The sequence below is a fragment of the Notothenia coriiceps genome, unplaced genomic scaffold (genome assembly GCF_000735185.1).
Source record: "Notothenia coriiceps isolate Sejong01 unplaced genomic scaffold, NC01 NC01_scaffold00016718, whole genome shotgun sequence".
NCBI lineage: Eukaryota > Metazoa > Chordata > Actinopteri > Perciformes > Nototheniidae > Notothenia > Notothenia coriiceps.
This window is the reverse complement of record NW_011349419.1, coordinates 74,321-88,356: the sequence shown is the minus strand read 5'-3', so window position 1 is coordinate 88,356 and position 14,036 is coordinate 74,321. Positions and strand designations below refer to the sequence as shown.

The 14,036-nt window shown below is 42.5% G+C and overlaps 1 protein-coding gene across 1 annotated transcript in view; it reads left to right on the top strand.

The window, feature by feature from the left end:
• The first annotated feature begins 3,743 nt into the window (after positions 1–3,743).
• LOC104949732 (transducin-like enhancer protein 1) overlaps positions 3,744–14,036 on the top strand; it is a 28,122-nt gene continuing 17,829 nt past the window's right edge. The window contains exons 1-6 of the mRNA XM_010776145.1: positions 3,744–4,492; positions 4,831–4,931; positions 5,906–5,969; positions 6,620–6,664; positions 12,210–12,272; positions 12,402–12,506. Coding sequence (XP_010774447.1) covers positions 4,469–4,492; positions 4,831–4,931; positions 5,906–5,969; positions 6,620–6,664; positions 12,210–12,272; positions 12,402–12,506 — 402 coding nt within the window. The 5' untranslated portion in view covers positions 3,744–4,468. The remainder of the gene's footprint in view (positions 4,493–4,830; positions 4,932–5,905; positions 5,970–6,619; positions 6,665–12,209; positions 12,273–12,401; positions 12,507–14,036) is intronic.

Here is a 14,036-nt window from a genome sequence, read left to right as displayed (position 1 = left end):
TCTCCACTCTAAACAAATGACTTGGGGAGAGAAAGACTTTTGAAGTGAATGAGGGGATGGGCTATTTGTTAAGGAAATCAGGAGGCCACTGAGCTCATGTACAATTACCTATTTGCGTGGTGACTGTTGCTGTCTGATCACTAAAGCAGAACAAAAAGTATCACTAAGAACATTGTATCTGTCCGATCAGATTTGAGGTGTGTTGCCAGACAGTGTGGACGGTGACACACATGTTATATACCTGAAGGCCTTCATTATCTTACTAATTTCAGCCATAAATGTTACGTTTTGTATTAGTGTGAATTAGAATGTCGCTACTCGTTGAATGAAGGTCCTTTATGCAGTACGAAGTTGGTTTTATTACTTGGTAAGAAATAATAAACCCTCCACAACTCTTGAATAGGAAAACCAACCTTCCCATTGAGCACACTGATCAAGGTAATATGCCAAAACCTACATTTCTATACCTTTTCACTTTTTAATAGCAAAACATTTGAGCACTTTTCATATTGTCTATGTATCTGTGCAGTTTAACTTTCTCTTACAAGTAAATGGTGCAGTTAGTGAAGAGTCTCAGAATGTCTTGTGTTGACGGGCCGTTTGGAGGTGAGTAGAGGACTGATGGTGAGGAACAGATGTTACAGGTGGATGCAGATGATATAAATAAGATTAACTAAACTAGTGCCCAGATGTGAAACTGCGCTGCTGACGCTCCCCTGTGGTGGTGAGGAGGAGACAGTCTTTATTGTTGTTCACTGTGCCAGAGCATTGTTTAGAGAACTGAAAAGCATTGCATTAAAATTGTTAATGATTACCTCGTTTTAGTTGTAACAAAGGCATTGTCTCAGGTTCTGCTTCTGTTTTCATTTACACTCCATGGTGGAGAAGTTATTTAGCTTCTGTTTAAGCCGGAACAAGAACATCAATTTAAAGATTTTACAAATGCATCTGCAACTACTGTGGTTAGAAAATGTATTTGGAACCATGACAAGATGAGCGAAAAGGAAACCCAAGAATTAATCATTTGGCGCAGCACAGGATATTGCAGTATTTGGGATAATTAAGGATACTGTACATCACATGCAGAGAAAAGACTAAGAAAATTATGAACATATCCATGACGCAGATTACTTTGCAGACTGTTGGTCCAGGGACTGTTCTCCATGGACTGTCTCCTTTTTCCACGTTTAGGATATGGAAATGTGAAAAATGCATATAAGTCTGACAATTTCTCAAACGTTTGGCCTGTGGAGTCTTTAGCCAAAGGTTCTTACTTTCATTGAAATCCACCATAAATACAAACATACCTAAGAATGTGTGAATGGGCGATTACATATTATCTTTAACTGAAGTAACAACGTGCCAAACGAGGGATGTTGAAATAATTGCTGTGTGTTGTTGTTTGAATTGTGAATAACCAGCATGGCTACCACAGCATTCAGCAGTAGCCAGCAAAATATAAATCATATTCTGGATTTTTTAACACTTTTTTGTTACTAGATAATTCAATATGTGTTCTTTTATAGTTTTGATGTCTTCAGTATAAATCTACAATGTAGAAACAATTCAAATAAATAAAAAACTTTTGACTGGTAGTGTATATCTACTCAAAAACATATTCTTTGTCTCATTACCATCATATGAGAATCATATTTATAACAGAAAAAGGTGAACATACAATGACATGCTCCCAAAATGAGTGAAGGCTGTGCTTGTTATTCTGTTTAATTTATAAAAGGTACACATTCAGGAACTATGTCAGATTATGTCCAGTATAGGCTGTGTGACAAGACAATGTGATTAGTTCTGAATGATTAAGGAGGAATGGTAACAGAGGGGGATGGTAAAGATAAGAGTGAACAAACAAGGACAACATGAGATCAAACACACACACACACACACACACACACACACACACACACACACACACACACACACACACACACACACACACACACACACACACACACACACTTGTACGAGATGTGATTAACAGTACCACCCACCGAATAACACCTGTGTTTTTGTATGTTTATGTGTGTGTGTGTGTGTGTGTGTGTGTGTGTGTGTGTGTGTGTGTGTGTGTGTGTGTCTGTTCGTGAGAGCTGGGAAAAAGGTTATGGCTGGTCACAGTCAAGAGTCTCTCATATGGACTGGATCAGCCGATGCAGAGGTTAGAGGTCAGAGGCCAGGGGTCGGGGTTGAGCTCTCTAAGCCAATCACAGGTCAGCGCGGGACTGAGGGGTTTTCACATGTGAAGTGAGCGAGCGGTACTTAGACGTGATAAGAGGAGCACTTCTTGAGGTTTCATACATTGTTAAAGGTGTTTTTTTGGGGGGGATATCTGCAAGGGAAGAGGGGCCATAGTGTTACAGCACCCTAAGTCAATCTAATAATTTGTGATAATAGGACATATAAATGAATTGGACTTGACTCAACAGTTCTGTGTATAGAGTTTATGTATAATGAACTACCATCTGGCTTATGGTTAACTCTGCTCTCTTGTGATATCGGCAAACTTACTTTCATTATTATTGCAATAATTGTAATACAGTAAAACGCTATCCCTGGATATGTGTTTAATGTGTCGAATCCCCAATAATTGTTGGTATTTACATCGGCTTGGCTGGTAATTTTGATGTCACTTCCTTATTAGTTATACTTTCTAGACAGACATCAACACAAGCGTCTTGATGCCGCCTGAAGAAGAGCCCACAGCTTGAAAAACCTTCTGTGTGTTGACATTGGCTTAGTGCCATTATATTCATGCACACATGTGATGTTCTTGGATGCCAACATGCCATTATTTACCATAACATTATAACTGCAAGTAAGGATTTCCCCTGGCAAATTGTTTTTCTTTTGCTTTAAATTTAATTCTCAATTAGACAAATATAGCATTAATTTATTAAGTGACATCAACTTATACCAGGACCTCCCAATTTACTATGAAAATATTGGGTTATGGGTTTATCCCTGTGAGCTATCACCCTACAGACTGAATAGGTGAAAACTGCACTTAATGGCTAAAACATTTATCCAGCAACAAATGAGCAGCATGAATACATTTATTTTCTTAGAAAGATGTAAAACAAAGTGAGCACTACGACATTAATTTGCACACTATAGGCTGTAGTATTACGAAGACAGAAAGAAGAGGAAAAGAGAGAGAACTGTGAGTTGATTTTCCTTGACACTTGTTAGGAAGGTTCACAGCAGCTACTAAAGACATAAAGTATTGTGTGTGTGTGTTTATGTGTGGGTGTGTGTGTTGTGTGCGTGCGTGTGCGTGCGTGTGTGTGTGTGTGTGTGTGTGTGTGTGTGTGTGTGTGTGTGTGTGTGTGTGTGTCTGTGAGGGAATGATTCGATTGTGTATCGGCGTGCATGTGTGTGGGCACGTGTACATGCACGAGCACATCTTCAATCCCGCTCCTCCTGAGCCCACGTTACTTTGATTGACAGGTGAGACTTGCCTTCACACACCACACTGCCCGCCCTGCGCGCCTCCGGAACGGCAGCTCCTTGCTACGTCCTGATTGGTCAGCATATGCGTTGCTCAACCAGGTCAACAGACTCGGGGCACTTTACAGAGCGACTATTGGTCAGTTCTGTAATCTACATCACTATCCCCACGTGGAGCGGCGTCTCTGATTGGTCCAGATCCGTTTTGTGGGCGGGTCTACAGTTTCGGTTAGCTGGGGAGCGTGAAACCGCGTGAGAAAGTTGCCATTGAGGTAAAGCAGAGCTAGACGGTGGACTGCTGCCGCCGCTGTGAGAGTAGTTGTTATTAAAACTAACTACATCTTCCTCTTTTTTGTGAAACCTATTTTGGACGCATCTAAACTGAGTGGGGAAGTGAATATTTCTGTTTTTGTTGACTGTTCAACCGCCAACGAGCGACCGCCGCGAGTCAAGTGGGAACTCTTCACTGCAATTAACTTGTGAGGATTTGTTTCTGATGCTCTGCAGGAGAGCCGGGAGTTTGCGGCTGTCTGTGGAGGGGCTACTGGCTTGACTTTATGCTTATTTGTTTATTTGTCTCGCTGTACTCGGAATACCCCGGATCCTACACACAACAAACGCTGAAGGAGTGACTGGGGTGGCTCCAGCCCTATCATTTCTCACCTGGTTCATTCCCTCCTCCCCCTCCCTTTAGCTGCCTCCAGCTAATGAGCCGTTTCCCGTGTTTTTCCGGTTGATTTACGACCACACTGCCGGTGGAGCGGAGGAGAAACAGCGACCGAAACACAGCGAGGAGCAGGGATTCACATTAAACGCTCCGTGAACTCGCAGGGAGCGGTGGGGGCTGTCGGTTTTGTTTGAAATTAACGACACTTGGTCCCGATAATAGCGGCGGATGGATTCGTCTCCTTGATCCGGAGCCCCCCATATCCTCACTGCCCTAATTTGATCCCTCGAAGAAGCGGGGTTTAAAGAAGGAAACCGTTGCATCCTCCAGGAGATAACGATGTTTCCCCAGGGGCGACACCCGGTAAGACCCTTCCTGCTTTCACAGTTGTTCACCTGGCTGTAACCGGCTGTGCACAGCCAGGGAGATATCATTACCTCTTTGTTGTCTTACTTTTAACTGCCTACGGGCTAAGCACATGCTTACATCAGGCTCTTTATTCTTGTTAATTGGGCTGTGTATCTGCCCCTTGAAGCAGCATGGGATTGATAGTAGTGTTTGTTTAATAACTGCTATCATTAAAAGCTGTTGACTTTGACACTACATGTGAGCCTGGAGAGGATCAAATGAACATTATAGGCCACATAATGATGCAATATGATAATAATAATAATAATAATAATTGTGCGTGTGTTTGTCAGACGCCCCACCAGGCTCCAGGCCAGCCCTTCAAGTTCACCATACCAGAATCACTGGACCGCATCAAGGAGGAGTTCCAGTTTCTTCAGGCACAGTACCACAGGTGGGTAGAACAAACACACATTCACAGTTAAGGCTACTCTGTCTTTATGGTCAACACACATTATGGCTTTTTTTGTTCTCGTCTTCTCTATAGCATTAAACCTCACCCTAACCACAGTCACCTCCCTTACCATAATGAACAAAACCCCAGCTTTGGCCTCATACTAACCCATAAACCTGGATTACACACAAAAGTGCACACACATGCAGCAGACCCAGGCATCAGTGTTAGCGCTTACACTGCGGTAGGTCTAAGTCTTGGTGATGGGAGAGAGCCAGAGGGTGGCGTGTGGGCTCAGCGTTTCATAAATCACTCCTTATTTTCCTCTATGTGTGTAAGGAAAAGACTGCCTGAGCATGGGTGCAGTTTTCCTCTGCTTGATGTGTGTGTACTACTTTTAAATGTTTCTGTGTTATCGTGTTGGGGTTGGCCGCAACAGTTGTATGCTATTGACCTATAAACAGGCGCTTTTTTCACATCCTGATTTACACATACACAGATCATTGTTCAACCAAACATCCTACAGCCAACAGATACTACTACTTTTCATAACAAGACAGGAAGAACCACCTTCTCCGTTTCACTTCCTACCCCGTGCCCTTTTTTGCATTTGTGAGTTCTTTTTTCAGTGAGAAAATGAATCTGATCAACTGTATTCAAAGTTGTATGCTTTAACATTGCTAGTTATCAGTTGAAAGATTCACATTCCTTACTGTTTGTTCTTCTTTTGAGTAAATGTTTCAGAAAAAATTATACGTGCTGATATTCATTTATTAGCAATAAAGCTTGTTTGTACAGAAACATCTAAATTGAACAACTAAATAACCACCCACAAAGGCTGATAATTATACATGTATCTATATTGTATATACATTCTCAATTTGGGAAAGTGAGGTGCTGGTTTACGCTTGCGGGCCTCTGTTGAATTGGATACAATTGGCTTTACTTAAAAAGTTCTGTTGTTGTTGTTTCAGTCTCAAGATGGAGTGTGAGAAGCTGGCCAGTGAGAAGACGGAGATGCAGAGACACTATGTCATGGTGAGATAATTCTTCTTTGAGGGGGTTACTGTGTCCCAAGAAACTAATTTTGGACTTTCATAACTTCCTAACTTTAAACCTATTACCTAGATAATATTGTATAATTGTCTGAACAAATGGAACATGCATATTACGAAAGAAAAACACACACCAACAAGAATGTTTAAAAAGGACTTTTAGAGTGCATGATTAGACTGTTGTACAACTTTGCAATTTATTAGGGAGATTTTTTATCTTCATTAAATTAAGCTCCAATATTTCAGCAAATGTAACAATTCACTAGGCTGAAAAGATAAATATCTGAACGTGTCCCTTCTGTGTTATGTAAAATAACAGTTTACTTTGACAGCCATTTAACCTGAAACAAATAAGGCTTAGTGTGGGGTAAAAGCCTTTGCTGTCTGACACAGAAACAAACAAAAAGTATATAAGACAGCAGTTTGCCAACATTTCTATCTACTTTGCTTTTCTAAACTCATTTAATTCAGATGCAGGGTCCTTTTTAAAAAGCATTTTGATTGCTCTTTGACAATGAGAAGATCAGCGTGCCTTTGTGGTTCCAAGGACGCACACATTGTCTCAGTTGCTTAGGCTTTTAATTTGAAAGGTTCAGAGTTCCTTTCACTAACTTGACTCTCTTTCCTCCCCAGTACTATGAGATGTCTTATGGCCTCAACATTGAAATGCACAAACAGGTATGGATGCTTATCTGTCTGCCTCTTGTCTACTCTCTGATTCTTCCTGTTTGTCTTTCTTCTCTCTCTCCTTCCCTCCCTCTTTCTCTCTGATGGCAGGGTTTTGATGTATTTGGTGTTTGTGCCTGTTGACGTGTCCTTGTGTGTGCACAAATGCATTTTTTGCGTTCATTCGTTTGTGTGTGGGTGTGTGTTTTACTGTATGCCCGGGTGTGTGTGTGGATGTGTGTTTATTCTTGATCGATGGGGCTCTGTCTCCATTTCCCCAGTTAGGGCCGGCCGGCTGGGCCCCGAGGCAGGATGAATGGCTCTGTAGATTGATTGGTGCTGTCTAGGGGAGCGGCCTGCTTTATTACATTAGAGGGGCAGGGCTGGGGAGGGCAGAGGAATCGATCATGGTGAAGCCGGCAGAGGAGAGACAGTGGAGCTAAAACACACCAACACAAACTTTAGTAGGGCAGATGCACAAGTGTGCAAACACAAAATACAAGAAGGACCCTTACCTGTTGTAATCTAAGGCAAGGACATTAATGTTCATCCAAAAGTAATGTGTGCAACTGCAAGCACGTGAGGACCGTGGCAATTTGACACATCCAGTCCTGTACACACAAACACAGGAAATCAAACATGTTTATGCATGAGCACATACATACACAGCCTCATTGAAAGGCAAACATCTTTCACGATTAAGTGTCTAGACAAATGGATGATGTGCAAAATCTCTCACCCTCCTCCTCATGCACACAGACACACATTTCCCCACAGGAGAGGTGCAGAGCTCAGAGCGTTTACCAGTAATTACCACAGCTATCGACCAGTCCGACCAGAGGAAATTAGAGGTGGATTGGCCTGGTTGCTTCACAGAGGAGTGGGGATGCTTCTCTGACTTTCTCACACTCCCCCCCCCCCCCGCCCATTAGTTTTCCCCTCATGTGCTCTATCTAATCTTGTGTTTCTCTCCCATCTTTATAACCCAAGTTCTCTCCCTTTCTTTTTGCCTTACTTGTCTCCTCTTCATTGTACTACACCCCCACCCTTGATTCTTTCTTTTTTTCTTGGCTCCTTTTTGGTTTTATGTCCATGTGAAGCTACTGTTCTTTCATTGTGAGGGAACACACACACACACACACACACACACACACACACACACACACACACACACACACACACACACACACACTAAAGCTCCAGGGGAGGTCATTAGCTTGGGGCTGCAGTTGTCAGAGCAACAAGCTTCTGTGGGTTGGGGGGTACGGAGGATACAGAGCAACCCACCTCCTGCTGACGAGGTGTGTGTGTGGCAGTCATGCTCCAATTATATGTGTAATGGCAACCCTTTTCTCGTCACATGGTGTGTGTGCACTGCACACGCATCTTCTCTCTGAAACTTCAATGTTTACCCACTCTGTCAACTATATGTGTGGATTGTGCAATATAGCATTTCTCCAATATTTTAATTCAGCTACTGATAAGAGAAGTGTGTTAGGGGTGGAGAGTTTTGTTGTGACTTTTCATGATCACTTGGTGATTGCTTTGGGTATTTACGGCCTTATTTGTTTGATCCTTGTTAGTTTTGTCAGTTAGCTTAGTTAGATTAGCCGAGCTGGTCGGCTAGTTGGTCAGACTATTCTCAGACGACCTAATCGGTGAGCCATTATACAAGGCTAATTATAGGCTTACAACCTAGGATTCTGAGAATGGACTTGCAGGTATAAGGCGCTTTCACACCGGAGTCCTTTTCCCAGAACTTTTTTTTCCAAACCTTTTCACCCCCCTTTTGTGAAGCTGCCATTTTATTTGCTCGCATCAGCATTATTAGCATTAGCCCCGCGCACCAACGGAGAGAGACAACTTATGGCAAAACAAAAGAAAACATGGGAGTGATGAGGAGGTGTTGGCGCTAGAAACAGCTGGGAAGACTCCCAGCAGCTTCTACTGAAGCCAGTCCCCAACTCCGGGGACTTCCGGCCGGGGACTTCGGGTGGCAGTATACGCCGTGAAGTTGTTTGCGGCCTGCCAGTAAACCCAAAGCAGAAGAAGAACTGATGTCAGCGGCTCCCTCTGGGACTTATTCCGGTGTGAACGCGGTTTACTACGTAGATAGTTCCAGGGAATAAAAGTTCCGGGAACTATTCCTGGGAAAAGTACTTGGTGTGAAATGCGCCTATAGTCTGCCTGAAATAGCTCCTTAGTAAGAGCTTTGTAGGCATCTAATAAGTTGGATATTATGTGATTGAGTCACAGTGAAGTTGATAGGTATGCGTCCTGCGTCTCCACTAGGGATGTGCATCTCCATCACTGAGGCCGATGCATGTGCATCTCGATACGTTGCCAACGCTACGATACATTTGAAGCACCAGGCGATGTACGATACAATTCACCCCTGTTGCGATACAGTTCAAAACGATTTGATTCAACATTATGCGATTCGGGGCGATACCATTCAACACGATGCAAAATAATGATACTTCAATATAGTACGACAGAGGATTTTTGTTTTATTCCTTATATGCAGCAAATCATACATTAACAAAAAAGTGCTTTACATATTTGGCTCTCTCTACTAGTACTGCGCATCCCATCATGCTGTTTCTTTTTTTACCTCTTTTTACCTTAAAAAACTCTCCAGAGTACAATACAATTGTATAACACCTCACAGTAAAACAATTTAAGGATGCATTGCCCATGATTAACAATGTGCAAATAACAACTACCATAGTGCAATGCCCATACAGCTGCCAGCCTGATGTGCTTAACACTCATTCATAGGCTAACTCACCAGTGAGCAGAAAACAGTGGTATCTATATGAACAATAAAGAATACAAATAACCTTTCACAAACAGGTATTTCATAACTGCTTACAGTAAGGAAGACATTTAAACGATTATTGGCAGTCACAGGCTGCTGTAAACTAAACGCCACTCTCTGACAGAACACCTCACTGAGTGATTTCACTCATATGTCTAACTTTCAGGTTTTTCTTTTCAGACGCAGACCCCATGTCGCCTCTTTATGTGCGTCGCTAAGTTCCTCGTAATACTTGTGTACTTCAAAGCGGCACGGCATGGTTTACAATTTGCGAGTGATTTTTCAAGTCTTTCTTGAAAAATCCGAAGTGTTGCCAAACGTTTGATTTGTAGGTATTTTTGGGTGCGCTGTGTTTCTCTTTCTCCTCGACCTCCATGTTTGTTGATAACTGAGACTCGTCCTCCGTAGTGGCGAAGCAAAGATCGTCTCTGCTGAGTGCATAGAGGATGAGAGGATATATGAATGAATCTTTTTTTTACCGATGCAAAGACGCTACAATCGATGCATCGCGAGTTCAACGCAAACTGTAGCCGATGTGCACTCTCTCAACCGGTGCACTCGCATTTTGAACGTTGAAGCCGGTGCACCGATGTGAATCTTAACATCCCTAGTCTCCACACATTAAAAGCACTAGGACGGGGTACACTCACAATCCATGCCTCAAGCAGACGCCTCCATCTGATTATCAGAGGCGCCCGAATCTATTCAGAAGTGTGTGTATATGAGACACTGAACATATCATAACTTGAGCAATATCTTTTGTTCTATGCAACATTTGCCAACAACTTATTTGCTCCGAGTGCATTCATCTTTGTGGCCCTCTCACACACTTTTTACGGAAACACATTATGCTACAAACCGCTGATAAAAGCTTGGGAATTAATTATAAGGAGTGGATTATCCCGTACTTAATTATGTTGAGAGAAACTTAATTTCCTTGGTGCAACGTAGTTTTGTCCTTTTTTATTTTATCACCAGACTTTAAAGGACAGCTTCTGACTTTCTGCCGTCTATATCAAGTGACATGTTTGTGGTAACATTTCACATAATGTATTCAACACGACTTGAGTTAGTTAGTAGGTTTCTACTGGGCTGAAGGTACACTCCTTCTGTAGTAACGGGTACATAGACTTACAAAGACAGCACTACGTAGAGATTTGCACTGAGAACTATGTCAGGCAGCATCACATTGATGGTGCACAGACTAGTTGGCCAAAACAACCAAATGCTAAGATCAGAACTGACTCTTGTCACCAGCACCCTGTTGTGGGGTTATGAGTATAGAAACGTAGCACTCTCGAACAAGTGTGCAGTTATTCATAGATATCTCTTTACATTGTGCGGATAGTACAAGTCCTAGTGTTTTAACCCAGATGTGTGAATGAGTCTTTTAATTTTTCAGATGATCAATTCATTTCTAGACATGTTCTATTTCATCTCCTATTCTCTTTGATTCTGGACAAAGACATTTATCGTGTTTAGTCTTCATAACAAGAAGAGTATTTTTTCTTCTTGCTTTACCCAGTTTTACTTGGCAACATTTTTAACCAACCTGTTACATTATTATGATATCCTTTTTTGGTTACCATAGGTTCAGGTTGAAGCAGTTACTTGTTTATTTAGATACTAATAATCTGATTTGGCTAGTACTTTATTTAGCTCTTCCAAGTACATAATTGGCTGAACTGTGGCGGGGTCAGTTGTTTGGTGAGCTGATTAATGTGTGTGTGTGTGTATGTATGAGTGAGGAGCTCCAATGAAAGTAATTATGCTACTGAAAAAGAGGGCGTCACCACAATGTTAGATTTTCAGAAATGATTGAACCCATCATTCATCAGAAAATGGCCTTAATGACCTTTTCATGACAAAGGGATGGCAGGAAGGCAAGAAGAAAATTGACATGATATTAGTAACACTTTGAAAATTGAGACCTAGTTAAGCAAGTAGGGAACTGGAACAGTGTATTCATCGGAAGTTACTTTGAAAGAGGAAGTTCTTTAAATCATTACTGTAAAAGGGGGAAACTTGCCATAGTAGTCAGTTATTTCTAAACCAGGTGAAGTAACGGTTGGGTCTGATGTTTGCTGTGGGATTCCAAATATCTTTATGATGACTTTGAGACGTTATTTTCATATGATTTTACATGATGGCAACAAACCCCTGTAGCTTTCTCATCCAGCGAGTGTGTCAATGTATCTATTGATGTGAGATGTGTGTGTGTGTGTCCGAAGAGCCATTACTACATTTCATAGCTTCTCCAATTCCCTCTTCACCCTGGCCTCCTTCGTATCAATTTGATTGGGTGATGTGTAATATGACTCCCCTTATCTGATTTGATGCCACTGTGGGGGTATCTGGTTTCAGACAATTGTTGCCACCTCCGGGGGGTTGGGGGGCAGGCGGATGTGTTGGCATGGATACTGGGGGAGAGCAAATTAAGTTAGTCGCTGATGAGATTATGTCGAAGTGCTGATGGGAAGAGGCACACGAGCACAGAGGATAGAGAGAGAGAAAATAAAAACAACAGGCAAGAGAAACTTGAGCTCCCACTGATGATTAGAGGGAAAATCGTGTGTGTGTGTTTTTGTGTTGGCTTGATGTGTGTGTGGCAGTCTCCAGCGTGTGTGCTTGTATGACTTTATTGGTGTTAGTGAACAGCTGTCTTTCCCAATTAATGTAATTATGTTATTAACAATTAAGTCTCTATTTGTTTCCGTGTGTCTCTCCCGACATCAGACTGAGATTGCCAAGAGACTAAACACCATCTGTGCACAAGTCATTCCCTTCCTCTCACAGGAGGTAAGTACGTGTGACTTTGAGCCACAGACTGTTTTTTTAATGCTATTTATACACACGTTGTTTCTACTAGATTTTTTGATATACAACCTTTTACATTTGGTCTTCATGAACATTGTATGTTTTCTCTAGCATCAACAGCAGGTGGTCCAAGCTGTGGAGCGAGCCAAACAAGTGACCATGGCAGAGCTCAATGCTGTCATCGGGGTACGTGGACTGCCAGGCCTTCCACCTACAGTGTGTATACCTTTTTACTTACTCTTTACTTAAAGACACAATGAGTAGATTTGTCGTTTGCGGTTTGTTAAGCCAACATTTAGAGTTGTAGTTTAGTTGGCCTGATTTAACCTGAAACATTCAAAATCCCTACTAAAACGTAAATATTGCACTTGTGTGGTACTTAACTAACATTGACTTTACATCGTAGGCATATGGCTGACATTTAAAAGGAAATTCAGTTATTTAAATTCCTCATTCACTAAACCAATCTCAAGGTCATGGGCCTATACTGAATACAGGACCAATGAAAGGGTTGGTTGGAAAATGAAACTCCAAGGATGCAGATAGTTTCTCTTTTTATGGACTAAGGGTCTGGAAAATAAAACTGATTGATTGATAGAACTGATGTTTTTCTTGGTGAACGAGCAGAGTACAGAGGATATTAATCAGTGGGCTAACTGATGAGATGTGTTTATTGAAAAGCTGTCCTCAGCCTTTGATGAATCAAGCACCATGGCAAGCTATTCAGACTCGAGCTGTGAAGGTATTGGATTGCGAGAAAAAGTTACAAAAACATGAACTTCTTACTCCGCCTTGGCGATGATGCCTTGGTTAAAAGTGAGGCAGAGAGGAGCTGTTGGTGGTATCTTTTTGGGTGGGGGCTAGCTCAGAATACTTTTTAGCAGTCATAGTGGGTTGACTGGCGGGAAGGTGAGGCCAGGGGGTTGAGCTGAAGGGGAATGTGGGAAAAGGGGGGGGAGGGTGGACGTTGTGGGGTTCCTCATAGCTTTGGCTTAGCAAATAGTGGGCAGTGGGTTTGAAGAGTTAAATGTGAGGTGGGCTTTAAAGTTGGCTTGGACTGATGGGGGTCTATGTGTGTGATGGGGGAGATGAATTTGGCAGTTGCTGTTTGAGTCTTAATTGCAGGATTTCAGTGTTTGTAAAAGGGGGGGTCACGACGTTGCCCTTACACTCCCCTCTTCACCCACTCCTCCCATCTCCCACGCCAGCCTGTCATTCACCCCGTTTGTGAGTTAAATGAGTGTAATGAAGCGTGTTGCCCCTACCTCTGCATACACACATGCACACGCACACACAACACATGCATGCACACGCACCAGCTCACACTAACATCCCATGACAAACCGGGTTCCCCTGGCCTCCACCAATACTTCCCCTCCATTTACTCCCATCAGGGGTCCTGTTTGTGTATCCATGTGTGTGTGTTTTTGCATCTGTTGGTGTGTGCGTCTGGGGGAAGCAGAGCGTTCATTTCTGTTATCCCCAGAAAACAACAGGCAGGGGTAGGATGGTTGAGTGAGGGTCTGTGTGCCTGCCTTGTTTATCTAGACTCTGTGTATGCATGTTAGTGAGACCGAGTGTGACGTGCGGGTGTGTTTATGTTTGATTGTTTGGCAAGCGAGCCAACTTTGGAATGTGTGTGTGTGTGTGTGTGTGTGTGTGTGTGTGTGTGTGTGTGTGTGTGTGTGTGTGTGTGTGTGTGTGTGTGTGTGTGTGTGTGTGTGTGTGTGCGTGTGTGTGTGTGTG